Source organism: Eubalaena glacialis, chromosome 5 (genome assembly GCF_028564815.1).
Source record: "Eubalaena glacialis isolate mEubGla1 chromosome 5, mEubGla1.1.hap2.+ XY, whole genome shotgun sequence".
NCBI lineage: Eukaryota > Metazoa > Chordata > Mammalia > Artiodactyla > Balaenidae > Eubalaena > Eubalaena glacialis.
In genome coordinates this window covers 68,742,917-68,770,563 of record NC_083720.1, presented here as the reverse complement: position 1 = coordinate 68,770,563, position 27,647 = coordinate 68,742,917, and the positions used below count along the sequence as shown (strand labels likewise).

The following is a 27,647-nucleotide window of genomic DNA, read 5'->3' as shown; positions in this document are numbered from 1 at the left end:
GATTCTGGCTGGTCTTAAATGGGAAAAGAATTTGAAAAAGAATAGATACATGTATATGTATAACTGAATCATTTTGCTGTACACCTGAAACTAACACAACATTCTTAATCAACTATGCTCCAATATAAAATAAAAATTTTTTTAAATGGTAAAAGGAAACAGGTAAAACTAAAAAAAAAAAAAAAAAAAAAGACCTTATAGGGACTTCCCTGGTGGCGTAGTGGTTGAGAGTCCGCCTGCCAATTCAGGGGACATAGGTTCGATTCCTGGTCCGGGAAGATCCCACATGCCGCGGAGCAACTAAAGCCCGTGTGCCACAACTACCGAGCCTGCGCTCGAGAGCCTGCAAGCCACAACTACTGAAGCCCACGTGCCACAAGTACTGAAGCCCGTGCTCCGCAACGAGAAGCCACTGCAATGAGAAGCCCGCGCACCGCAACGAAGAGTAGCCCCCGCTCACCACAACTAGAGAAAGCCCGTGCGCAGCAACAAAGACCCAACTCAGCCAAAAATAAATAAATTAAATAAATAAATTTATTTTAAAAAAAGACATTATAGAACTTGGAGAGTATAACATCAAAAGAAGCTAAGGTATTTCAGAAGGCACTGTTGAGCCCTTGCTCATTTCTAATCCTTAAAGGAATGGGTGTGTGAAGGTGGCTGCAGAGGTTTGCTCTGTAGAACTGTTAGTGTCAGAAGAATAATGATTCTTCAGTGGATGTCAAATGCCTGCCTGAGCACTGAGGACACTGGGGTGAATGCCTGAGTGATTCTCCTGGAGAATCCAAAACGTGGGGATGGACTGTATCTGGTAGCATGATCATCATGAGCTTGTGTGTCTATACTTGGGGGCAATGTTGAGATGCCCCCAAGAACTTGGAAAGGGGGAAAGTGAGTTTGCCTTCTTACTTCTGTGTAAGATCAGCACATGATAGGAGCAGAGCCACCTGCATGAGGGGCAAATTTGTTCCTAGGCCTGCAGGTTTTCATTGTAATCCCATTGGCAGATAAAATGTCAGTTTGAATTTCGAGATGGAAATGTTCTGGAAAAGGGTGAGTCCAGGAGGTAAACATTGGCAGCACTCTTCTCAGCTCTGTGGAGGGGAAGAGAAGTGTTGGTGGACAGATTTGGTATCATGGCCCCATTGCCAGGGTATTCCAACAGACTTTGGATTTTTTGGTCTGACAGTGCCCCGACCCCTGTTGTGGAATTGGGTGCATCAGGCTGTGCTGGCCCGATGCCATTAGACTCATATCATCTAAGTACCAGTGGGTTGCCTCAGTGCTCACCAGACACCATCACTTGGTCTCTGGACTTTCTACATAGGCCACCAGGGGAGAATTCAATTAATTATGGGAACTCAGTTACTCTAGTTCCTGTGGCAATTATTTCTCTAGTAATAAACTTACTAATTGTCATTTTGGATTTATGCATCAGTCTTACAGGCTTGGATAACCTGTGTCTACTTCTAAGAGAAGGATCTGTTCTTGATATATTGTTAAATATGTTTTTGCTCATTTGTTAATTCATTAGACACTGAGTGCTTACTGTGAGCCAGAGGTGTACTATTCAGATAACTCTCAGGGTAACAGGGGAAGCAGATGAATTAACAATTACAAGGTAAGGAATGACCACTCTGGACATTACTTTGGAGGCAGTGTGCCAGCCTCCCATTTCTATAAGCTTCCACATACGAATTTATCATTATTTACTTCTATTAACTATTTAGGTATAATAGATCGTTGTGTACCTAACAAATATTAGTCATTTTGTTAAGTACTTTGCATAAATTCTTCCATTTAATAGCAACTATTCCATATAAAATTTCTATAAAATTTTATAGACTGGGAAACTGAAGCCTAATGAGAGTAAGTAACTACTTAAAGTCACATTTTATTCTTGGCTTTGCTGTTTGCCAGATGCTGTCCGTTTGACTATACTTGATAAGGGGTTTGAACGAGTTCCAAGGTGGGCATCAGAGTTCACTCTGGACCATCTCAGTACTAACCCAGGGAGGATGGGTCACTGAGGGGATCCCAGAAGCAGTCACCCAGACCCCTTGAAGTCCATTTCCATTAAATGTGGGAGTATCCTGTGCCTTCTTTGTGCAACTCTTGTACTAAGAAAAGCTGCGAGAGATGGTCAAGAGCCTGATTAAGATCTGTTTCTTTCTGTTGGCACTCTTCACCTGTTGCATGACTTCAGGACAAAGAAGGCTCACCTGACCTTCGGGGAGTACTCCGTGAGAACTGTTAATGGATGCATGGCCTCACTCTCCTCCACTGCGTTCCGTGAGGGGATGACACACGAGCTGGCTCGGTTCTCAGTAGTCCTTAGAAGGCAGGACAAGTGGATTAAAAGCTACTAGTGAATTTTAATGACTTACATAACCAAGCCCTCTAAATTACTAAACAAATCCCGAGGGACACAGCCTCCCTCCTTAAAACCATAATTCAGAAAGAGTCATGTACCAAAATATTCATTGCAGCTCTGTTTACAATAGCCAGGACATGGAAGCAACCTAGGTGTCCATCATCGGATGAATGGATAAAGAAGATGTGGCACATATATACAATGGAATATTACTCAACCATAAAAAGAAATGAAATGGAGGTGTTTGTAATGAGGTGGATGGAGTTAGAGTCTGTCATACAGAGTGAAGTAAGTCAGAAAGAGAAAAAGAAATACAGTATGCTAACACATATATATGGAATCCAAGGAAAAAAAAAAAAAGGTCATGAAGAACCTAGTGGCAAGATGGGAATAAAGACAGAGACCTACTAGAGAATGGACTTGAGGATATGGGGAGGGGGAGGGGTGAGATGTGACAGGGTGAGAGAGTGTCATGGACATATATACACTACCAAATGTAAAATAGATAGCTAGTGGGAAGCAGCCGCATAGCACAGGGAGATCAGCTCGGTGCTTTGTGACCACCTAGAGGGGTGGGATAGGGAGGGTGGGAGGGAGGGAGATGCAAGAGGGAAAAGATATGGGAACATATGTATATGTATAACTGATTCACTTTGTTATAAAGCAGAAGCTAACACACCATTGTAAAGCAATTATACTTCAATAAAGATGTTTAAAAAAAAAAAAAAAAAACTAAGGGCAGACCACGTATGGGAAGGAATAGCAAGGGTACCATCTAAGTTTTACCCCCTTTGGGGCAGAGTCAGTGGGGAGGATTCTTCCTTCGGCTACCTTCGCCACCACTGTACATCAATCTCTCACTGAAGGCATTGCCCAGGTGTGAACACAGAGGTCTTCATCTGGTCATCATAACTGTCGAAGGGGGCAGTTTGCAGAGAACATTTTTTTTTTTGAAATTTTATTTATTTATTTTTTTTAAGTTTAATTTTATTTTTTTATACAGCAGGTTCTTATTAGTTGTCCATTTTATACATATTGGTGTATATATGTCAATCCCAATCTCCCAATTCATCACACCACCACCCCTCCCCCTGCCACTTTCCCCCCTTGGTGTCCATACATTTGTTCTCTACATCTGTGTCTCAATTTCTGCCCTGCAAACCAGTTCATCTGTACCATTTTTCTAGGTTCCACATATATGCGTTAATATACGATATTTGTTTTTCTCTTTCTGACTTACTTCACTCTGTATAACAGTCTCTATATCCATCCACGTCTCTACAAATGACCCAATTTCGTTCCTTTTTATGGCTGAGTAATATTCCATTGTATATATGTACCACATCTTCTTTATCCATTCGTCTGTCGATGGGCATTTGGGTTGCTTCCATGACCTGGCTATTGTTAATAGTGCTGCAGTGAACATTGGGGTGCATGTTTCTTTTTGAATTCTGGTTTTCTCTGGGTATATGCCTAGTAGTGGGATTGCTGGGTCATATGGTAATTCTATTTTTAATTTTTTAAGGAACCTCCATATTGTTCTTCTTAGTGGCTGTATCAATTTACATTCCCACCAACAGTGCAAGAGGGTTCCCTTTTCTCCACACCCTCTCCAACATTTGTTATTTGTAGATTTTCTGATGATGCCTATTCTAACTGGTGTGAGGTGATACCTCATTGTAGTTTTGATTTGCATTTCTCTAATAATTAGTGATGTTGAGCAGATTTCATGTGCTTCTTGGCCATCTGTATGTCTTCTTTGGAGAAATGTCTATTTAGGTCTTCTGCCCATTTTTGGATTGGGTTGTTTGTTTTTTTAATATTGAGCTGAATGAGCTGTTTATATATTTTGGAGATTAATCCTTTGTCCTTTGATTCGTTTGCAAATATTTTCTCCCATTCTGAGGGTCGTCTTTTTGTCTTGTTTGTAGTTTTCTTTGCTTTATAAAAGCTTTTAAGTTTCATTAGGTCCCATTTGCTTATTTTTGTTTTCATTTCCATTACTCTAGGATGTGGGTCAAAAAAGATCTTGCTGTGATTTATGTCAAAGAGTGTTCTTCCTATGTTTTCCTCTAAGAGTTTTATAGTGTCCAGTCTTATATTTAGGTCTCTAATCCATTTTGAGTTTATTTTTGTGTATGGTGTTAGGGAGTGTTCTAATTTCATTCTTTTACATGTAGCTGTCCAGTTCTCCCAGCACCACTTACTGAATAGACTGTCTTTTCTCCATTGTATATCCTTGCCTCCTTTGTCATAGATTAGTTGACCATAGGTGCGTGGGTTTATTTCTGGGCTTTCTATCCTGTTCCATTGATCTATATCTCTGTTTTTGTGCCAGTACCATATTGTCTTGATTACTGTAGCTCTGTAGTATAGTCTGAAGTCACGGAGCCTGATTCCTCCAGCTCCATTTTTTTCCCTCAAGACTGCTTTGGCTATTCAAGGTGTTTTGTGTCTCCATACAAATTTTAAGATTTTTTGTTCTAGATCTGTAAAAAATACCATTGGTATTTTTTTAGGGATTGCATTGAATCTGTAGATTGCCTTAGGTAGTATAGTCATTTTCACAATCTTGATTCTTCCAATCCAAGAACATGGTACATCTCTCCATCTATTTGTATCATCTTTAATTTCTTTCATCAGTGTCTTATAGTTTTCTGAGTACAGGTCTTTTGTCTCCCTAGGTAGGTTTATTCCCAGGTATTTTATTCTTTTTGTTACAGTGGTAAATGGGAGTGTTTCCTTAATTTCACTTTCAGATTTTTCATCATTAGTGTATAGGAATGCAAGAGATTTCTGTGCATTAATTTTGTATCCTGCAACTTTACCAAATTCGTTGATTAGCTTTAGTAGTTTTCTGGTGGCATCTTTAGGATTCTCTAGTTGTAGTATCACATCATCTGCAAACAGTGACAGTTTTACTTCTTCTTTTCCAATTTGTATTCCTTTTATTTCTTTTTGTTCTCTGATTGCTGTGGCTAGGACTTCCAAAACTATGTTGAATGATAGTGGTGACAGTGGATATCCTTGTCTTGTTCCTGATCTTAGAGGAAATGCTTTCAGTTTTTCACCATTGAGAATGATGTTTGCTGTGGGTTTGTCGTATATGGCCTTTATTATTTTGAGGTAGGTTCTGTCTATGCCCACTTTCTAGAGAGCTTTTATCATAAATGGCTGTTGAATTTTGTCAAAAGCTTTTTCTGCATCTACTGAGATGATCATTTGGTTTTTATTCTTCAATTTGTTAATATGGTGTATCACATTGATTGATTTGCATATATTGAAGAATCCTTGCATCCCTGGGATAAATCCCACTTGATCATGGTGTATGATCCTTTTAATGTGTTGTTGGATTCTGTTTGCTAGTATTTTGTTGAGGATTTTTGCATCTATATTCATGAGTGATATTGGTCTGTAATTTTCTTTTTTTGTAATATCTTTGTCTGGTTTTGGTATCAGGGTGATGGTGGCCTCATAGAATGAGTTTGGGAGTGTTCCTTCCTCTGCAATTTTTGGAAGAGTTTGAGAAGGATGGGTTTTAGCTCTTCTCTAAATGTTTGATAGAATTCACCTGTGAAGCCATCTGGTCCTGGGCTTTTGTTTGTTGGAAGATTTTTAATCACAGTTTCAATTTCATTACTTGTGATTGGTCTGTTCATATTTTCTATTTCTTCCTGGTTCATTCTTGGAAGGTTATACCTTTCTAAGAATTTGTCCATTTCTTCCAGGTTGTCCATTTTATTGCCATAGAGTTGCTTGTAGTAGTCTCTTAGGATGCTTTGTATTGCTGCGGTGTCTGTTGTAACTTCCCCTTTTTCATTTCTAATTTTAATGATTTGAGTCCTCTCCCTCTTTTTCCTGATGAGTCTGGCTAATGGTTTATCAATTTTGTTTATCTTCTCAAAGATCCAGCTTTTAGTTTTATTGATCTTTGCTATTGTTTTCTTTGTTTCTATTTCATTTATTTCTGCTCCGATTTTTATGATTTCTTTCCTTCTACTAACTTTGGGTTTTGTTTGTTATTCTTTCTCTAGTTCTTTTAGGTGTAACATTAGGTTGTTTATTGGAGATGTTGTTTCTTGAGGTAGGATTGTATTGCTGTAAACTTCCCTCTTAGAAATGCTTTTGCTGCATCCCATAGATTTTGGATCATCATGTTTTCATTGTCATTTGTCTCTAGGTATCTTTTTGATTTCCTCTTTGATTTCTTCAGTGATCTCTTGTTTATTTAGTAACGTATTCTTTAACCTCCATGTGTTTGTGTTTTTACGTTTTTTTCCCTGTAACTGATTTCTAATCTCATAGCGTTGTGGTCAGAAAAGATGCTTGATATGGTTTCAATTTTCTTAAGTTTACTGAGGCTTGATTTGTGACCCAAGATGTGATCTATCCTGGAGAGTGTTCTGTGCACACTTGAGAAGAAAGTGTAATCTGCTGTTTTTGGATGGAATGTCCTATAAATATCAATTAAATCTCTCTGGTCTATTGTTTCATTTAAAGCTTCTGTTTCCTTATTTATTTTCATTTTGGATGATCTGTCCATTGGTGTAAGTGAGGTGTTAAAGTCCCCCACTATTACTGTGTTACTGTTGATTTCCTCTTTTATAGCTGTTAGCCGTTGCCTTATGTATTGAGGTGCTCCTATGTTGGGTGCATATATATTTATAATTGTTATATCTTCTTCTTGGATTGATCCCTTGATCATTATGTAGTGTCCTTCCTTGTCTCATGTAACATTCTTTATTTTAAAGCCTATTTTATCTGATATGAGTATTGCTACTCCAGCTTTCTTTTGATTTCCCTTTGCATGGAATATCTTTTTTCATCCCCTCACTTTCAGTCTGTATGTGTCCCTAGGTCTGAAGTGGGTCTCTTGTAGACAGCATATATATGGCTCTTGTTTTTATCCATTCAGCAAGCCTGTGTCTTTTGGTTGGAGCACTTAATCCATTCACGTCTAAGCTAATTATCGATATGTATGTTCCTATGACCATTTTCTTGATTGTTTTAGGTTTGTTTTTGTAGGTCCTTTACTTCTCTTGTGTTTCCCACTTAGAGAAGTTCCTTTAGCATTTATTGTAGAGCTGGTTTGGTGGTGCTGAATTCTCTTAGCTTTTGCTTGTCTGTAAACCTTTTCATTTCTCCATCAAATCTGAATGAGATCCTTGCCGGGTAGAGTAATCTTTGTTGTAGGTTCTTCCCTTTCATCACTTTAAATATGTCATGCCACTCCCTTCTGGCTTGTAGAGTTTCTGCCTAGAAATCAGCTGTTAACCTTATGGGAGTTCCCTTGTATGTTATTTGTCTTTTTTCCCTTGTTGCTTTCAATAATTTTTCTTTGTCTTTATTTTTTGCCAATGTGATTACTGTGTGTCTCAGCATGTTTCTCCTTGGGTTTATCCTGTATGGGACTCTCTGCACTTCCTGGACTTGGGTGGCTATTTCCTTTCCCATGTTAGGGAAGTTTTCGACTATAATCTCTTCAAATATTTTCTCTGGTCCTTTCTCTCTCTCTTCTCCTTCTGGGACCCCTATAATGCAAATGTTGTTGCGTTTAATATTGTCCCAGAGGTCTCTTAGGCTGTCTTCGTTTCTTTTCATTCTTTTTTCTTTATTCTGTTCCACAGCAGTGAATTCCACCATTCTGTCTTCCAGGTCACTTATCCGTTCTTCTGCCTCAGTTATTCTGCTATTGATTCCTTGTAGTGTATTTTTCATTTCAGCTATTGTATTGTTCATCTCTGTTTGTTTGTTCTTTAATTTTTCTAGGTCTTTGTTAAACATTTCTTGCATCTTCTCGATCTTTGCCTCCATTCTTTTTCCGAGGTCCTGGATAATCCTCACTGTCGTTATTCTGATTTCCTTTTCTGGAAGGTTGCCTATCTCCACTTCATCTAGTTGTTTTTCTGGGGTTTTATCTTGTTCCTTCATCTGGTACATAGCCCTCTGCCTTTTCATTTTGTCTGTCTTTCTGTGAATGTGGTTTTTGTTCCACAGGCTGCAGGATTGTAGTTCTCCTTGCTTCTGCTGTCTGCCCTCTGGTGGATGAGGCTATCTAAGAGGCTTGTGCAAGTTTCCTGATGGGAGGGACTGGTGGTGGGTAGAGCTGGCTGTTGCTGTGGTGGGCAGAGCTCAGTAAAACTTTAATCCGCTTGACTGCTGATGGGTGGGGCTGGGTTCCCTCCCTGTTGGTTATTTGGCCTGAGGCGACCCAACACTGGAGCCTACCTGGGCTCTTTGGTGGGGCTCATGGCGGACTGTGGGAGGGCTCACGCCAAGGAGTACTTCCCAGAACTTCTGCAGCCAGTGTTCTTGTCCCAAGGTGAGACATAGCCACCCCCCACCTCTGCAGGAGACCCTCCAACACTAGCAGGTATATCTGGTTCAGTTTCCTATGGGGTCACTGCTCCTTACCCTGGGTCCTCATGCACACACTACTACTTTCTGTGTGCCCTCCAAGAGTGGAGTCTCTCTTTCCCCCAGTCCTGTCGAAGTCCTGTAATCAAATCCCGCTAGCCTTCAAAGTTTGATTCTCTAGGAATTCCTCTTCCCATTGCCGGACCCCCAGGTTGGGAAGACTGACATGGGGCTCAGAACCTTCACTCCAGTGGGTGGACTTGTGTGGTATAAGTGTTCTCCAGTTTGTGAGTCACCCACCCAGCAGTTATGCGATTTGATTTTATTGTGATTGCGCCCCTCCTCCCATCTCATTGTGGCTTCTCCTTTGTCTTTGGATGTGGGGTATCTTTTTGGTGAGTTCCAGCATCTTCCTGTCAATGATTGTTCAGCAGTTAATTGTGATTCTGGTGCTCTTGCAAGGGGGAGTGAGAGCACGTCCTTCTACTCCGCCACCTTGAACCAATCTCCTGCAGAGAACATTTTTAAAAGAAAAAAAAAAGAAGCATAAAAACAGAGTTGTCTGGTGCATATTGATCGGTTATAGGGGATGTGTTCACCTCTAACCCAGAAGTATGAGACCAAAATTTAAGGAAAGAGGCGATTCCAATCCCTTTTTCCTAGGAGGGTCCTTTGCCCCATAGAAATTCTTGAATACAGATTCATATGTGATGGGGAGAGGTGATGTCCAAGTTTACCTGGCAACATTTGAAACCCCAGTATAAATGGATGTGTCAGGTAAGGAGTGACACCTAACACCTCAGCTGAGAACATCCAGTTACGTAAAGTAAGTACAACTTGATATCAGTTCAAAGCAGTGGAGAGCTGGTTTTCTTGAGGCACTTTGTCCAGTTGAGGTACTGTAAACAGTACACTACGGTCTTTGTGCTGTCATCAAGGAAAATCTGATAAAAGATTTCTAAGAATTTTAATATTACTGTGCCTCTGTTTGATAATCCATGACTTAGTCTGTTCAGGCTGCTTTAATAAAATATTATAGACTGGCTGGTTTATGAATAACAAATTTACTTCTCACAATTCTGGAGTCTGGGAAGTCCAAGATCAAGGCACTGGCAGATTAGGTGTCTGGTGAGGGCCTGCCTTCTGGTTCATAGAGAACTATCTTCTTGCTGTGTCCTCACATGGGGGGGGGCGGGGTGTGGGATCTCTCTGGGACCTCTTTTAAAAGGGGCACTAATCCCTCTTATGAGGATTCCACCATCATGACCTAATCACCTCGAAAAAATTTCTCCTCCTAATACCATCACATCCAGGGTTAGGATTTCAACAGATGGATTTTGGAGGAGACATAAACGTTCAGTCTTTAGCAATCCCTATGTGGAATTTTGATTGTATACACTAGAGAGGAAAGTTTGTGTTCTGTCTAAAACATGGTGTAGTGACAGATAATTATTAACCATGTGACCATGGGCAAAGCTGCTGATGTGTCTAAAACTGCAAAATGAGTGTGACAGTACCTAATTTGGATCCATGTGACCTCCGAAGTGATGAGTATAAAATGTGGCTCTCACCCTGTGCCTCCCTCCTTGGCAAGCTTTCAGTGGCTCACTACCAGCGAGAGGATGTGATCCAGACTTCTTCACAAGCATGAGAGGTCCTTTTAAACCTGGCCTGTGTGCTTTTTCAGCACTGTATCTCACCTGTCTTTACCTTGCCTTTTGTGTATTCTTCAGCAGTGTTGTCCTGTTTGCACTGCCCTGCACACAACTACACTGTTTCTCACCTTCCTGGTCCCTATGCTCATGTTCCCCACCTTTGTAGGAAGCTCCTATGATTTTCTGGTTTCACAGGGTAACGGAACCCCACAGGCAAGCATTTATTGTACAAGTTGTTACCAGCACATGGCTGTCATCAGTTTCTTTATCAGTGGGTGGAGAATCATTTGCTTGCTCTCAAAGAAATGGGCACATAACCAGTCCTTTGTCATTTAGTTTTTATTTATTTGGCAACCATTTATTGAGTACCTGCTCTTTGTTAGTACTGGTACTGGAAGATAAGTAGCACGCCAGCTATGGCCCCAGGGAGTTCCATTCTGGTAGGGGACAGACTCAGGGGACAGGGGAGGTACAGAGGCCTGTGGGAACATAGTGAAGGTGCACTGACTTTAGCACCAGAGAATACTTCAGAAGAGACCCCTGTTGGCAGGTCTTTGGGGAGGAGTTGGCACTGAGTAGGCAGAAAAGAGAAGAAAAGTGGGTATTTGAGATAAAGTACTGTTGGTGACTCGAGGAAAGGGGTAAGGGACTGATTTCATTCAGTCTCATTTAATTCTCACTAGAAAGTAAAATAAGCAGTTTAAAATTTTTTCTGTTCTTCTAGAAGCTGTATGTATCTTTAAAAGTGTTGTCAACATTGCAGCAAGGTGTTACCCAGTTGAAATTGCCCATATCTATTTACGTTGTTTCAGTGATGGTGAGGTGACTTGATCTTAAGAAACTTAAGATCATTCATAAACATAAATTCTAATTACTGGAAAGATTAAGATGATCGTAGTGAGTTAGATCATTGTGGTGGTTGCCTATTTAAACCTTAATGTTTATCTTTTTCTCTGTTTTTATTCACAAAGAAAAAGCAAAACCAGAAAAGCATTAAATGTGTATGCTTAAAATTTCAGAATTTCAAATTAAAATTTCATTACCTCTGTCTTGTTAGTCTTATCTAAAAGTGTAAACCATTTTAGAATTTTGTGTTACTTTTGGACATATTTTTATGTAATGGAAGGAAATAAGTTGAACATTTCTGGGGAAAAGCTGGGTACAAATTAAAAATTGATGTTACTCTTTTTGAAATGGGTCAGCTTTTACATGACTGTTAAGTGCTGCCTTTTAAATTTAGTAGAAATGTTAAATGTGGGGATTTTTCCTTTTATTAGAACAGAAGCAACACCAATAACAGGGAAGCAGATAGCTTTTAACAGATTTTAAGCTCTAGGATAGTTATGAAATGTGTTTTTGGTCTGGATAATAAAATGAAACATTTCTTATCAAATAAGACTCTCTCTCTCTTTAAGGTTATGAGAAGACTGATGATGTTTCAGAGAAGACTTCACTGGCTGACCAGGAGGAAGTAAGGACTATATTCATCAACCAGCCCCAGTTGACAAAATTCTGCAATAACCATGTCAGGTAAGAACTACCAAAGAATGCTTGGGACTAGCTATTACAGCAGAATTTGGGAGGACATCTCCCCTGCCACACCAAAATGAAAATACTTGCAAGGAGCTTTCAGTTAAATCAGTTTAATATTTAAGAGCTTACTGGAGGCAGTGTGAATCAGCTGTTTCTCCATCTTCTAGCCAAGAAGGAGATGTTAATAAGAATCTAGAAGCAGGAAGGAGCAGAAAGGCTAAGCAGCTATATGGATGCTACCAATTCTAGTTACAGTATCTGGATAATGAAAACTGTTCATGGGTATGAACAGTTTTAAACCTGTTTAATAGACCCATGAACTGTTGTTTTTGATTAACAAGTTTTCACCTTTTAAAAGAAGTCTTTGCAATTCTTCACTTAGAACTCCTTTTTGTTAAATAGTCTTTAAATATTGGCTTTCGATACTTGCAAAATTCCATATGGTGTCGAGGAATGGAAGGTGTGAGAATTACTTCACTGTTCTATTTTCATTCCAACAATAATGTAAAAGTATTGCTGTTATAAGCAGTATTCACTAAGTGGCCTCCGGAACCAAGTCAACACCAGCCCCCTTCCCGCCACACATCAGCCCAGTAGTTTTCTGGTGACAAAACTCCTAGATTTGTGAAATGACCGTTTAAAATTAATATTTACACCTTCAAATTCTACAGTAACTTTTCTGAGCTTAAGGAGTGTGGCATGTGTCCCTTTAATCTCCTTTCTATTTAATTAACAAGAAGAGGCTTGGATATTTCTGAGACCTAAATGGTGATATCTTCCTGATTGTGGACATATCTGATGTGTTTGGTGTGGCGTCCTAGCCAAGTTTCTAGAGGAGCCATGAAGAAAATTCAGACAGAACCCCACAAAACTCCCCATTTCTCTGACATTATCCGGGGAAGTCCCTCTGTTTGATGTTTCTGGTCTTGCTCAAATAGCTGATTTTTTTTTTTTTTGCAAGATTTTATTTTCTATTAACATATTATATACTATCTTAACTAAAGGTGCTCTTCTTTGTAAGCTGTTGCTAGTAATGATAACAGGATGATTGGCCAAAGAGAACAAAAGATATTGTGCAGAGAATGAAACTCTTACTGTTTAGACAGTTCCTTTCACTCCTTTTCTTTGAGGTTAATGACCATTTGCAGTATTCTCCCGATTTAAAACAGAGGGCATTTGTTCATCATTTAATTTTTTATATGGCGATAATGGAATTTTGTAAACATGGGTGCTAATTGTGGAGTAATTAACTTTTATGCTACTTTTCATTTTTGTTTTCTAGCACTGCAAAATATAATGTAATCACATTCCTTCCGAGATTTCTCTACTCTCAGTTCAGAAGAGCCGCTAATTCATTTTTTCTCTTTATTGCACTGCTTCAGGTAAAGTCATGTTGTAAAACCTTAGCTCAAAATCATGTGTTCAGATATTAATAAATGTTTTTCTTAAGCCCATGACCAATCTTCTGAAGCTTATCTAAGCACGGAGAGATAAGCTGGTTTGGTGGGCATTTCCAGCTCCTGCTGCAAGCCGAGTTAGAATACTGCTGCTACCTTGTCAAGCCTTTTGATTCATTTTTTTTTGATTCATTTTTATCAACTTATTTTAAACATTCTGTAAATTTAATGTGGCGGGGACTGTTCATTTTGGGTTGTAAAGGGGGACGGGACTTTTTCTTAAACTAGTAAGTTATTTTAGTAACAGTAACATTGTCAATTCTGAACCTTAGTATGTAAGTTACCATTTAAAAATTTTTTCATTTTGTATTTGGGTTAGTTGTAATTAGGAAAAAACGTTTCATTTTATTAAAAAGTAGTCTATGTTCATGCAAAAAGCATAAGAAGACACAACAAAGAAAAAATTTTATAACTTATTATTCCACCACCACCAAGAGGCAATTACTGTCTTAAAATTTGGGTGTTTATCCTTCTGGTCTTTTTTTTTTTTTTTTTTTTTTTCATCCCAAGCATTGTTAATTGACTTACTTTACAAAAAGAGGATCTTAGAGTATATATGTCTTATCATCTGCTTTATCCATATAATAATGTGTGGATATTTTCCCGTGTGATTCACTGTGTTTCTAAAATAACATCCTTAATGGTTGTGTGAAATTTTAGTATATGGACATGCTGTAATTTAGTTAACCAGTCCCCCTTTGTAGGTGTTAGTCCTACACACAACTGCTTGCCATGAAGCTAATTAACCCTCTCTCCCAGCTACATACTAGATACAAGCAAATTACCTCACACAGTGTTAGTCTACCAAGATGGTAAAATCAATGAAGCATATTTTAAGAAGCTCCAAGACTTTGTTGTTTTTAAATGTATTATAAACCTTCAGTTCTTACTGAATTTCTCATCCTTTTTTTCTCTTCCGATAGCAAATACCTGATGTATCACCAACAGGTCGCTACACAACACTGGTTCCTCTCTTATTTATTTTAGCTGTGGCAGCTGTCAAAGAGATAATAGAAGATATTGTAAGTATTTGTTTTTTTCATAAATAAATGTAACTCTGTTATTTTTATATACATATTTTTAAAAATTAGTTTCTTCCTAAGTTGTTTAATTCTTGACGCAGACTGTTTAAAATACCCATTCAACTTAAAAGTTTTTAAAATATGTTCCCATCCCTAGAGTTAATTCCTCTTGACTGCTGTAAGATTAATATTACAGAATGCTTATTACATGACCTCTTAGGTTTATACCTTTGTAATGAAATAAATTAATTTGAATGTAGTAATCGGCTTGGAGAGAAAACTATATTTGCACATTGTTTTCAAGTATGCTCAATTTTCAATGTGAACATTATTTCAGGTTAAACACGGTAACCTCCAAATTCTCTAAATGTAGAGTTTTTTGTATTTTTCTATTTTTTCATTTATATGCCACAGTTTTCACCTTATTAAATACCTTTGATTCCTTTTCATCTTATTTTAGTAGTTCTGTTTCCTTTTATTAAAAGAAAGTAACAGCAAATTTACTATTTTTATTATTCCGTAGTAGTAGAGAAAAGGGGAAATCAGTTTCCCCTTTATAAAATAAGTTGCCCAAAATAAAATCAGACTTTTCTTTTTCCTGTTTCACCGTTATGTTAACTACTTTAGTTGAGGAAGCTAATATTTTTTTTTCTGTGCCCTTTAAATACATTGCCTGTCTGAAATGATCGTCTGTCAAGCCTCAGGCAAGTCAGATGGTAAGACAAGGAAAGGCTGAGACATTCTTTAGAAAGCTCCAATTTAAAGTTGTACAAACATTGATATTATTTTTGTAAAGAATCAAATTGGGATCTCATGAAGAACACATGAGCTGTAACATCACTAGGCATATTAGAAATGGGTCAACTGACCATTTAGATCATCAGCCTCAAAAACATCCAAGTGTCTAGGGGTACAAACAGAGGGTGTGTGAGTGTGTGTGTGTGTGTGTGTGTGTAAAACATCATAGTCCTCTAGCTGGAAATGGCATACTTGCCGGGGAACACCAGCTGAAAATTTAAGGGACTCTCTTCTCACCTGTATCACTCCACACAGACTTACCATCCTTTAAATTGTACTTGCACTTGGCAGTCCTTAAGGATTGGTCTTTACTACAATTTTGTCTCTTTCTTTGTCTTATGTATATTCCCCTTTCTTTCTTTGTTTAACCTAATTTTCATTGAACATCTCTTATTTGCTAGGCATTGTGCTGTCATTTTTACAAATTTTTAAAAATTTAATTCATTCAGTAACTTTGCAAGTTAGATTTTTAGCCTCATTTTAAAGGTAAGAAAGCTGAGGCTTAGAGAGGTTGTGTAACTTGTGCAAGAAATCAATGGAATCAGAATTCCATCCCATCCAGTGTTCTTCCTGTGTATTATTGTAGCGAGTCATCAACAATAATATTAATAACATTTATTGAGCTTCTGGGTTCCATGTACTTGCTCTGTGTCCTTTTAACTTATTAAATCTTATAACAACTTTAAAGATTATTGATATTATCCCCATTTTAAAGATGAGGGAGAGGAGGCACAGAGGGGTAAGTTAACTTGCCCAAGGTCACAGAGCTAATAAGGCTGTTTGGTTCCAGAGCCCCTGCCTTATAATCACTGCTCTAAACTGCCTTTCCTTTTTTTTCCCTTTTCCCTAGCAAAACTATAAACTCTCTAGCTATGGTTTCTAGTATCTCTCTCTATGAAAATACATGGTAAATAAAATAGTATCCAAGAAGTTTGTTTGCTTGTTTTTAACAGAACTCTTAATGGCATATGTAATAACTGGATACTATTGGAAAGCAGCTAATCAGGCAGTTCCTGAAGGATGTAATAATAGTATTGTGGGTAATAGGATATCATGTGAAGTAGTTTTCCAATTTAAAAAAAACAAGTGTTAAGAAATTGACTAAAAATGTTCTGTAAGAATGGTTTAATAAGAAGTTTATGTCAACGTGTAAGGTGATAGAAAGTTTGAAATGTTACTCCCTAGAAAAGGAAAAACAATCAGATAAGTGTTCAGATAGTTGGACAAAGAGTATCTTTATCAATAATTATAATTAATACGTATAATTTTTCATTCATTCAACAAAGATATGTGAAGCAGTACTTAGGTGCCCAGCATTCATTAGGGTATGTTTTAGGATGTGTTAAACTTTTGCTGCAGTAATCATCAAGTCCCAAATATCAGGGGCTTAAACATAAGTTGATTTTTCATGTACTCAAAGACACTGCAGGTTTTCGTCCAGGAGGAAGGGGGCAGGAGGCACCATTGTTCATGTAGTCATTCAGGGATGCAGCTGAATCAGGGCTCTGCTGTGTGGGATATCAGTGGTCACCAGACCAGAGGAAGGGAGAGAATGGAGGTACATAGAAATGGTGCATATCACATCTGCTTACAGCACAATATTAGAACTAGTGACATGACAAAAGGGAGCTATAATCTCAGTGTCCATAGCAATAGAGGAGAATTAGATATTGGTGAATACAGTAATGTCTACCACTCTTACATCAGTGAATGAAACAAAACTTACATTCTAGTAAGCCTTCCTTTATGTTCTGTTAAACAACCTTTTTTAAAAAAATTTTACAATAAAACAGTAAGAAGTACCTAAGACTCAACCACCCCAGTGAATTTTAACTCTCAGTGTTTTGGACACCTTAACATAATATGATTTCCTGTTTTTGTGTATAAGTAACAAATTACATATACGCTTACTTGAAAATATAGAATCATTGGAGAACTCTTAGTTTAAAAGAAAGCTGCATAATGTCAAATGTTAATTCTTATGGTAAGAGTCAAGGTTGTTTGTTAAATTGATAATATTCACCTTTAAAAACATGCCTTCTTTGCTATATACTTGTTCACTTAAACACTGATAAACTTTAATCATTATAAAACAAATACTTATTTAAAGTCTACAGTGTTCAGAGACCAAATCCTGGGAATATGCCAGTGAGTAAAAGTAGTTATGATCGAGCTTGCAGTCTAGTACAGGGGACAGACGTTACTCGGGTAACCACACCAGCTATTATGAGAATTAAATGATGCACTAAAGTCCTTAGAGCAGTGCTTAGTATATAATTAGTGCCGAATAAATGTTAACTGTGTGGTCATCATTCAAAGATCTTTTTGACCAAAATATAGAAAATGGATTGCAAGGAAAGAAGAGAGGATTTTGGTAATACTTGGTATGAAAACATAAAGATGTCTTAAACTAAGTGGTATTGTAAAGATAAAGAAATATGGAAAAATGAATTCAATATATATTTAGGAGTAAAATTGACAAGACTTATCACCATCTGAAATGCTGTATATCCTACTCATTTTATTAATGTTTTATCTCCAACAACTAGAATGTAAGTTCCACAAGAGCAAGAGTTTTTGTCTCTTGTTCATTGCTGTATCAGCAATAGTAACAGGGCCTGACACAGTATTTTGTTAACATTTATTGAATGAAGAAATACATTGGATAGGAGTGAAAGGGAAAGAAGGTACTTACGACTCTCAAGTTGCTGGTTTGCAAGTGGATCGTATATGGTTCCATTCTGAGACAAGTACCTAGTCTTGGGGGTTAAAGTCAGAGACTGCCTTTTGGACATAGTGTGAGATGCCTTTGAGACTGCCAGAGGGAGCTGTCAGGGAGGCAACTGGATATAATAGTCTAGAGCTCAGATGAGAGTCTTGGCTGGTATATATTTAGATAACAGTTATCATTGAAATTGCAGTTATGAATGAACTAAGAGAGTGGAGAGTGAGAAGTGGAGAGGGCAGGGAGTAAGCCTTGAGGAAATCCATCTCAGAGAGATAAAGAAGGGGCCATGGTGCAGGTAAAACACCTGGGTAATGATGTCTTAAGATACGTCTAGGGAGGGAAGGGTTTCCAGTAGGAAGGGGTGGTCAGTACCACATGCTTAAGAACCATAAAGTTCATGGCACTATTTATACAGTAGAGTTTATTGGACCACTGTCAATCAAATATTGATAATATTAAATAATTCACTAGCTCTCCGTGATATTAAATGAACTCTGATTACAGGACAGTAGAAGTATTTGAACTCAAAGAATAGCTATATTCTTAATATTAAGAAATATTAATTTCTTCTGAACTATTAGTTTTAGAAGAAATAGGATCTCTTTCGGATACAATGTAATGATAAGATTAGAATGTACCTATCTGGGTTGGATCCTTATGTATATTCAAAACAGTTGTTTCTTGACAAGTAACCTAATTTATTCTGTGGTGGGAAGGTTGAGGAAGGAGAGGCTCCTACATAAGAATTCTCTGCAGATGGAAAGAAATGTTCAGGATCTCCTTAAGTTTCACTAAGATTAAATTTCCAGTTTAAGTGGAGGGTTTCATTAATTAGCTTTTATTTGTCTCCTTCAGTTGGAAGTGTAACCATTGTCTGTCATAGATGTGCGTTGTTCTGGAAATATTTGCACTGCCTTCAGATATCTAAATTTGCCTTGGACCAAATTTATTTTGGACCAAAATTTATTTTGGGTTACTTCCTAATTTTCTTAAGATCTTTATTAACAGCAAAAAAAGAGTAAGTATTTTAGAGTTTTATCAATCATAAAATATTCTCCACTGATGCTACAAATTTAACAGAACTTTAAAAATTTATTTAAGAACCTTTGCTGGCAAATCATGTGCTTACTTTTGGAAGCAATAATTTGACTATTAAAAGTCTGCATTGTTACACTTTTATTAGTGAGTGTTTTATTGAGAAAGAATTGCGGTGTGTTCCTGCATATGGATGTGGCAGGAATCATTTTCAACAAGCCTTCCACAGAGGCGTTCTGAATGCCTTATTTGCATTTTGTGCAGTTCAGTGGCTGATTGTTTGGATGAACTGAGCTCACAGTGCCAGCTATTATGCCACTCCTCGTCAGCGCTGCTGTGTCTTGGAGTGCTCATCTACAAGCCCAGGCTTTTCTCTGGAAAAGTGTTTTCATTTGTGCCTGTGATTCTAAAAACTATGTTTCTTCTCAAACGAGGAACTTAGGAACTCATTTTATTACACTCATGCCAACCCACCTTGTGGTCAGGTATGCGCAGCTAAACCTGACCCTGGGCTTTATATGATAAAATCTTTGAGCTCAGAGTCAGTTACACCCAACACATTTCTTCAGCGTCAGCAGAGGCTGATGTGTTATGCTCGATGCTGTAAGTTTAGACAGAAGCCATGGAAAACCTCTAGTTGAACCGTAGAGAAGATAGCCTCCCCTGGCCACTCAAATTCTCACCTTTCCTCTGACCTTCCCATTCTCTTTCTTACTGCTATAAAATCTTGGCTTCTGTAGCTTTTCAAACTCACCCACCTAGACTTAGACTAACTCATTTGTTTACCGTTTAATTTTTTCTTGCTTTGGGAGGAGGGAAAATGAGACTCAGTGACTTGCGGTAGTGCGAGAGGGGGCTGTAGGGGAACAGTGGGGAGAAGCAGCTTTGTGCAAACGGTAGACATATTTGGTTCCCGTCATTGACAGACATCGGCACGTCATTAAATTATAGAGGATGTACTCAGCTAATTAGATAATGAATTTCATAAGAAACTGAAAATATTTCAGTACCATTATTAAATGGTAGTTATTATAGGTAATTCTCATGGGCAATCTTCTTTTTTAAGTAAGTTATTTAAACAAAAGTCTAAATCAGCCTTTCAGCTCCATCTTTTCTAGTACATTAAAATTTTAATCGTACCTGTATGATAATGTAAGATCCTTCCAAGGACCACACCCCTGTACTCCCAGAACAGGAGTAGCATATAAAGATGCTGTGGATTGCACTTTCAATTTTAAAATTCCTGCGTACCCTGATTATTCCCATCACCACACACTGGGCGTACTTAATAAAATTGATATGGGTGTGAAAGGATAAAAGCTTTGAAAAACATAAGTTTTAAAAATCTTTCTTTTGTAATAGGTGCTATCTTGTTTTGTTAATCTCATCCACTTTTTCACAGTTTTTGTTTTTGCTTTTAAATTTTAGAAACGACATAAAGCTGATAATGCAGTGAACAAGAAACAGACCCAAGGTAAGAATTTTACATTTTGTTTCTCGTATCTGTCACATACACTCGTAGTAATGTATACAAATCACTTCAATTAAATATAATTCAACTGAGAACACTCTGTATCTCTTAAGTTTTTGTTCCAAGATAGATTCTTCCTTTGTAACATTTATTAGCATGACACTTAAATTCACATTAGAGTGATTTACAGGGATAATATTGATAGTTTTGAAAAGTAACATTTTTAATACATTTTAAATGCCTCATAGCAATGTACTCACAAGTACTGTCCATAAAATCTGCAGTTGTTTTGACAGTGTTAAGTGCTACAAAATGTCTTTGTGTGTGTGTGTGTGATCTATAGATGTACTCTAGGTATGATTTATAGAAAATAATCAGATGTGATGTTACTTGAGTAAAAGGCATATTGGAAGCACTTTGAATTATCCTGTACTTGCAGAAGATATATACTCCAGAAATAAATAAAACAGTTAAAACCAGGCCAGCTTCTGGGAAGCACATGGCATGTTGATGTGGCTCTTTTGTTGTGGGTCTCATTTTGATGGAGTTGAAACCCAAATGACCTTCAACACAGGCAAATAGACTGTTGTGCTCTCAATTTAAAAAAAAAAATACCCAGGAACATGTGAAACAGACATCTTACCCCATCCCTGAGCTTTCCCACTCTGAGAATCTCATCTCTCTCTGAAGTTCCCTGATGTGATGAGGATTAGCCATGTCTGCCAAAATTAGCTGGTAATTAAAAACAGTATTTTTATATGGCTCTGACTTTTATGGGACTCTGTCAAAATGCCCTGCTTCTCTTCTTACCACCTTCTACCAAAGGAGTTATCTGCTGATCTTTGATGCATTTGAAGAAGGTACATTTATTAAAGTATCACCTAGTAAATTAAATATTTACTGAGATTATACTTATTACAGGACATATGAAAAAGTATAATATGGGAACTCTATAAAGGTGAAAAATGATCTTGTGTGGAAAATGAAGGATTTGGATTACGTGATCTCAGTGTCTCTAGATTTTTGTGGCAAATGCTGGTTCCTGTGTCAAATGCTCTATGAATTCAAAAGCAGGAGAGAGAATTGTGGGGTAACTTGAGCTAGATCTTGAATTTCGGGCAAAGTTTGGATGAGCAGAAGCACCTGGGCAAGACATTGCCTGTGTGCCGAGTGAGGAAGGATGAAGAGAGCTTTTCCTGAGCAGAGGTGAAGACGGCTGTTGGATGGCTTTGTGGAACCACTAGAGTGCCAGATGGGGAAAGGAGATTCCTGGCAAAGGGAAGCAAAGACATGATCAGAAAGGTAGGCCGGGGTCAAATTTTACAGGGCCTTGAATGCCAAGCCAGGAGATTCCAACTTTTCTTACGTATGCTGAGTAGCTGTTGAAGGTTCACAAGCCGAAAAGAGATAAGATAAATATGCAGATTAAAGTTGGAGAGCAGAATGACATGGAATAGGGGGCTCTTAGAAGCCTGAGGACTAAGCTACTCTAGGGGTTTAGGTGGGAAGGGACAGCCATAGGTATTGAAAGGGGGAAAAAAAAAAAGCAAAAATGTTTCAGGTACTGGTATTTTTGGCAACTGGTGCAGTTTTTGCATTTGTTGCCATGTTGCTCAGAATGTTCAGTAACAGCTTTTGAACCAAAAATATGTAACTGTTTTTTCCAATATGTAATGTGTCTTGTGGCAGAGGGCTCCTATCCTCAGAGACTAGCAGTTACTTATTTTCAAGCCTTGGCACAAGAAGTCAGCATTGTACAGTTGAAGAGTAGCCGTCAGAGCCGTGCTGATTTAAGCTACCACACCCCGTATGGATGGGTTCTCTGATTTTCCAGGTACTTGCCTACTTCCAGAGATACTCCCTTTTTGCCCAGTATTCAGAGAAAAGATTCTTTCTTGGTCATCATTCTTGGTTCACCAATTCATTCTGGATTAACAGGATTAGCTCTGTGGTTAAAAAGTGAGAGGAAAGTCTTCTATAGTATAGAAAACTCATGTCAAAAATAAAATATTAAGGCTTACATATAAAAATCATTTTAAGTCAGAATAGTTGGAAAGCCCATGTTCAAGAAATTATGGTCTTTAGTTTGCTACTTGATTGTTTTCTTAGAGAATCAAATCGTTCTTTTTTTTTTCTTTGCCTAGTTTGAGTATTTGGTCGTCTTTTTGATTTTGCAGTTGATAGGTGATAACAAATGTTTGAGTAGGATACTATTTGCTGTCAGATAACTCAAATTACTGATACTTTATATGAAAGCCATCTGTCGGTAGGCCAGACTGAAATTCAATTTGCTTTCCTGAGTTGAGGCAGGAAGTGGTGTAGGAGTGGGAAGGGGGTTATTTTTGACAGGCAATTAATCTATGACAGATATTTTTATTATTTTACTTAAATTTCATTTTCTAAGTGTTTATCAAGACCATGTAATATATGAGGACGTCTTTCCCTCAGATTCAAATATTAATCCTTCTATATTCTTAGAAAAATGAATATTTTCTCTCCTTATTTTGCATTGAGGCACTAAAGAGTGACTTTTTTCTCTGTCACTCCCTAGTGACTTCAGAAATACAAATTCATGATTTCACTTACAACATTTTCAGTGGACTGGTACCTGTCTGATGCCTCATTTTCACCAATTAATGAACTTGATCAGGGGTTAAATTCTGGATTCTGCAGAGGGCAGGTCTTCCTCATCTTTGTGTCCTCACAGCTCTAGCCCAGGAGCCCGTCCTTAGCAGGTGCTCTATGTGAGTGACCGAACCACTCTCTGTATAGATATTTCAGCACAGATAGGAAGCAGGAAGAGACTAGAAATGAAAGGAGCCTCCTTGAAAATTCATTATCTAGGGTGTGAGCAAGATGAAAAGCAGTATTTTCAAAACTGTGTCCCAGACTGTTTCGAAGGCGCTGATAAGATAAAAAAAAAAAAACTAACATGGTAGAAGTTCTTGCCTCCTCTTTACTGTCTCTGTTGAAGTCATCATATCATCATTTTACTCTGCTCTGCATCCTATGAACACAGCACTGTGTCCACTTATCCCTTCCACTGCTCAAAAGCCCAGAGCACTGCCGTATTCAGGACCCCCAGGTTTTCCTGACATCTACATTTACCTTATTTTCTCTGATTTCTTCCTCAATATTTGAGCTCACAATATTTGACATACCCTCCCTCCACGTGTCTACATACACACAGGAGGCAGTCTCTCACTCTGTGTCCTAAATTGGGTTTTCTTGGCCAAACTTAGCTCTGCAGAAATTTGTTAATTATGCATTTGTAATTATCATTATAATATGCATATTGAAGCCAATCCCCATATGAATTTGTTGTAGTGATTGAGCTAGTTCTCTCTTTAAATTGTAAACTTATGCTTTTATTTTTTGTGGAAAACTGCTGTGGCTAGTATTTCAAGTGGAATGACAGTTTCACATAAAGTCACAATATGGAGGCCTGGGAAGGGATGGGGTTCAGGTGCAGACTAAAGAAAGATATTTGGGATCTAAAAAATTAAAATTAAAGATGCCTCTTAATGAAGTAGATTTGCTGTTTTAAAATCCCAGGTTTGGATATATTCCCTGAAGGATGGTGTACATACATTCTGTAGCTGAGAATGTCTGGAAAACACCTGTGACATCTGGCAGCCCATCAGTCACCTGACTGGCCGCTGCCGTTGAATGAAGGCCACATTAGTACCGTTAGATTGTTTCATACCGTGTTTTGTTAGTACGTATTAGATTAGAATAAGTCTTTAATAAAGCAGTAGAATAAGTCTTTAATAAAGCAGTTTTGCTCTGTTTTAATTTAATTTAGAAAAAGATAACATGAAATTCTTTTTAACTAGGCACATAGCTAAAAATAATAGATCTCATCTCCACCTGATTCGTCTTTTCCCAGAGCTACATCAGCCTCTTCAGAAGTGGAGTTGAGTTGGTGGCCGCTGATAACCCCTAACAAGGCTACTTCCCTGCAGGGCACATAGTTGCTTATCTCTGACTGCAAGCTATTTCACCTTTAAAGTCCTTTATGAAAAAGATGTTGAGTTGGTGTGGGTTGAATTTGTTTTAGGTTGTTAAGCCTGAAATGACCTACTAACAAGGCTGAATCCGTCTGGTTGAGTTCATTTCATGCTAAGGGACTTAAAATAGCACCACTTTCCTGGCTTACTGAAAAAGCCAGTGTGCAGCTTTTTTGTTTCCCTGGAGGTATCTGCACATCTGATCCATCCATAAGCCTGGACCTGTACTCTGCCACGTGTACATCAGTTACCTATAAATAGTTCTTAGAAAGTATTGTTTCCATGAGCATAAAAATTGGACTTAAAAATTGAGCACATATGTGCTAAAGAATGTTTTCAGGCACCTCTAAGATTGTTAATATCTTCAAATTAAAATTTTAAAATCGTACAATTTTTTGAACTGAACTGGTTAGATATTTTTAGCAACAGCTCTGGATGAAGAGGAGGTATTTATTTGTGGGGAAATACAACTGCAGATTATCTTTCATTTGTCCCATAAATAAAAGCACACCAAGAAACAAAATCCACTGAGGAAATTGAGGGCCATAGATAAAGTGAAAGGAGAAAAACAGGTGTGACTCCAAGTTAGAACGTTTATTGTTTCACTTCAGTAAGTCTTGCTGAACACCTACCTTGTGTAAGACCCAATGCAGAAAATGCAGAAAGAAACCAGGCTTCATGCTTGCCCTATAGGAAATTAGAATCTGGTAGGGAAGATAAGATGCTCACTGATACTATGATACAAGATAGAAAAACTAATAAAGGCCAAATGAGAGAGGTGGGGATTCAGAAATGTCACAAGTAAGGATCACAAAGACGAGTGGACCTTGAGTAAGCGGAGCTGTCGGCGTGGGTGCAGGGATGATCCAGGAGGAAATGGGAAGGCGTGAGTTATATTCTGGGAAGAGCAAATACACACGTCCCTTGGTATCCATGGGGGATTGGTTCCAGGACCCCCACCGATACCAAAATCTGATTCCTTTATACAAAATGGCATATGAGTGGTGGATGCAGAACCCGTGGATACGGAGGGCTGAATGCAGTCCGTTTTGGCTACAGCATAGGATACATGGCAGAGAGCAGTGGGGACAGGGACGGGAAGGCAAGTTAGGGTCATAATTTGGAGGCTTTGAAAACCAAGGTGGAGAACTTGGAGAGAATTACTGAAGGGTGTGGCTAGGTTCCCAGTCATACTTTTTAACAAAGTATGTGACAGCTGTATGGGGAGGGGTGGGGTGAGGCACAAAGGGAGACTGACTTTTGATTAATTAGGGAAGGGGAATAGGGTGGTGACAATGAGAAGGCAAAGGAAAATACACAGTGGACAGATCCAACTGGACTTGGCAAAGGAGGGGAAACCCCATCAAACACCAAATGCTGAATTAATAGAGGACCGGGGCTGTGATACCCACTAAATCCAGCATGTAAGAAGTCATAAAATAGATAAGCAACAAGAATTTAGCGTATAGCACAGGGAATTATAGTCAGTATCTTGTAATAATCTGTAATGGAATAAAATCTGCAAAAAATCTGAATCACTATGCTGTACACCTGAAACTAATGCAATATTGTAAATCACATCTCCTTCCATTTAAAAAAAAAAAAAGCCACAGTTCTTAACTGGAGTTCCAGCTCTAAACTGGAGAGCAGATGTGGGGCTGGGAGAACTGAAGCCTAGCTGCAGGGAAGGGTGGAATGACTGGTGAGGCAATGCAAGGAGATTTTTCTTTCAAGGAATTTCTCAGTTACATAAAGGAAAAAGCAAATGATTCATGACTCTGAGCAGCATTGGGGGGAAAAAAAAACCATTCTGAGCGAAGGAGGTTGCTGCCCCTTGTGCTCTGATCACATCATCTCACCCATATTTTTTTAAAATAAGTCACTGGTTCTCAAACAGCTTGCTGAAACTCACCCCTAGAGCTTCTGTAGGCCTCACAGGGGACCCCAGAATTTCATTCTAAAGAAATTCTCAGTGATGCTGATGCTGCTAGTGAGGACCCTTGTTAACAGTTTTAAAGTGAGCTGGAGGAACTGGTATCAATTCACTGAAAAATCTCTGTAGAGAATAGGGACGAGAGTGGAACTCAGGAGGTTCCCTTTGTCTTTTGTGTCAGAGTATCCCAAGCAGATTGTTGCTTAATTTGACCTTTATAGGCAAGTTCACGAAGGAGACTTTTGTGCAGTGTCAGTTTGTGCCACAAGAGGTTTTTTGCCTTCAAGTTGTCTTTGTAAGGGTCTACGTAGTGAATGAATTGATGCTTAAATATGGGTATGCTGGTTTTCCTTCTCTGCCCAGTTCAAAACTGTAGTCTCAGCGGTTCTCTTAGCCTTCTCAGTGCACTAAAGCTCCTCTTCAGTGCTTCCTGCCACTTAGGGATTGCAGCATGCTGCCTTGCTGTGGTTTCTCTATCTCCTGTGACAAGGGTAGTGCCCATTATCCTTTCAGATAATTTGCCTTTTGTTAACCTATTTCAAGAAGGGGCTTGATTGCCCAGGAATGACACCCCACACACTCCAATGACTCTTTCTGTAACGTCCTTAATGGTAGACCGGTTAGATCGCCGTGGTGATGGCTTCTCTCAGAGAAGCCAGTGTGAGACCCTCAGCCAGCACCTGTACGTGTGTGACATTTGATTGAGTCCTGAGAGACTAACAGTTTCTCCAGAGCCTTTGATTAGGGAATTCCCAAGGGACTCTAACAGACTGTTTTTATTTCAACAGAAAATCCATTACAACGAAGCTGTTAAGTAGCATCCTGCTCAGTAAGAACAGGTGACATTTGAGGTATTTGTTTATAATCTGAGCTCTCCCATGCATACTGTCAGACTAATTAGCCAGTGTGGAAATTATAGCAGGTGTGTTTGGGGAACTGCTGAGAGGTGGAGGAGATTTGCATTTAAAAGAAAGAGCTGTTAAAGCATCATAAGACAGGCCATTGACATAATTCTTTCCTAGCTTGTTCTCAGTCCCCTTCACCAGGCATCACTGATCATCTCCTCCATGGCTCACCTTCTCTAGAGTTGTGAAGTAAGTGTACTTGGGCCCAAGAAAGCTAAAAGCTCAGCAAAGGACCCAGCATCATTTCTTGTTTCCTCTAAACCTGGTTAGAGCTGGGTTAGAGGAGGTCAGTGATTAAAAATAACTAGGTTTCTATTTCAGTCACCAGCATAATACATGTGATACGGTTTATTTTAATTGTTCTATGGT

General features: G+C 38.4%; 1 protein-coding gene across 1 annotated transcript in view; it reads left to right on the top strand.

Annotated features, from left to right (window-relative positions):
* ATP8A1 (ATPase phospholipid transporting 8A1) overlaps window positions 1-27,647 on the top strand; it is a 230,217-nt gene that overhangs the window by 25,183 nt on the left and 177,387 nt on the right. Inside the window, exons 2-5 of the mRNA XM_061191344.1 lie at window positions 11,802-11,916; window positions 13,202-13,301; window positions 14,300-14,398; window positions 20,388-20,433. Coding sequence (XP_061047327.1) covers window positions 11,802-11,916; window positions 13,202-13,301; window positions 14,300-14,398; window positions 20,388-20,433 — 360 coding nt within the window. The remainder of the gene's footprint in view (window positions 1-11,801; window positions 11,917-13,201; window positions 13,302-14,299; window positions 14,399-20,387; window positions 20,434-27,647) is intronic.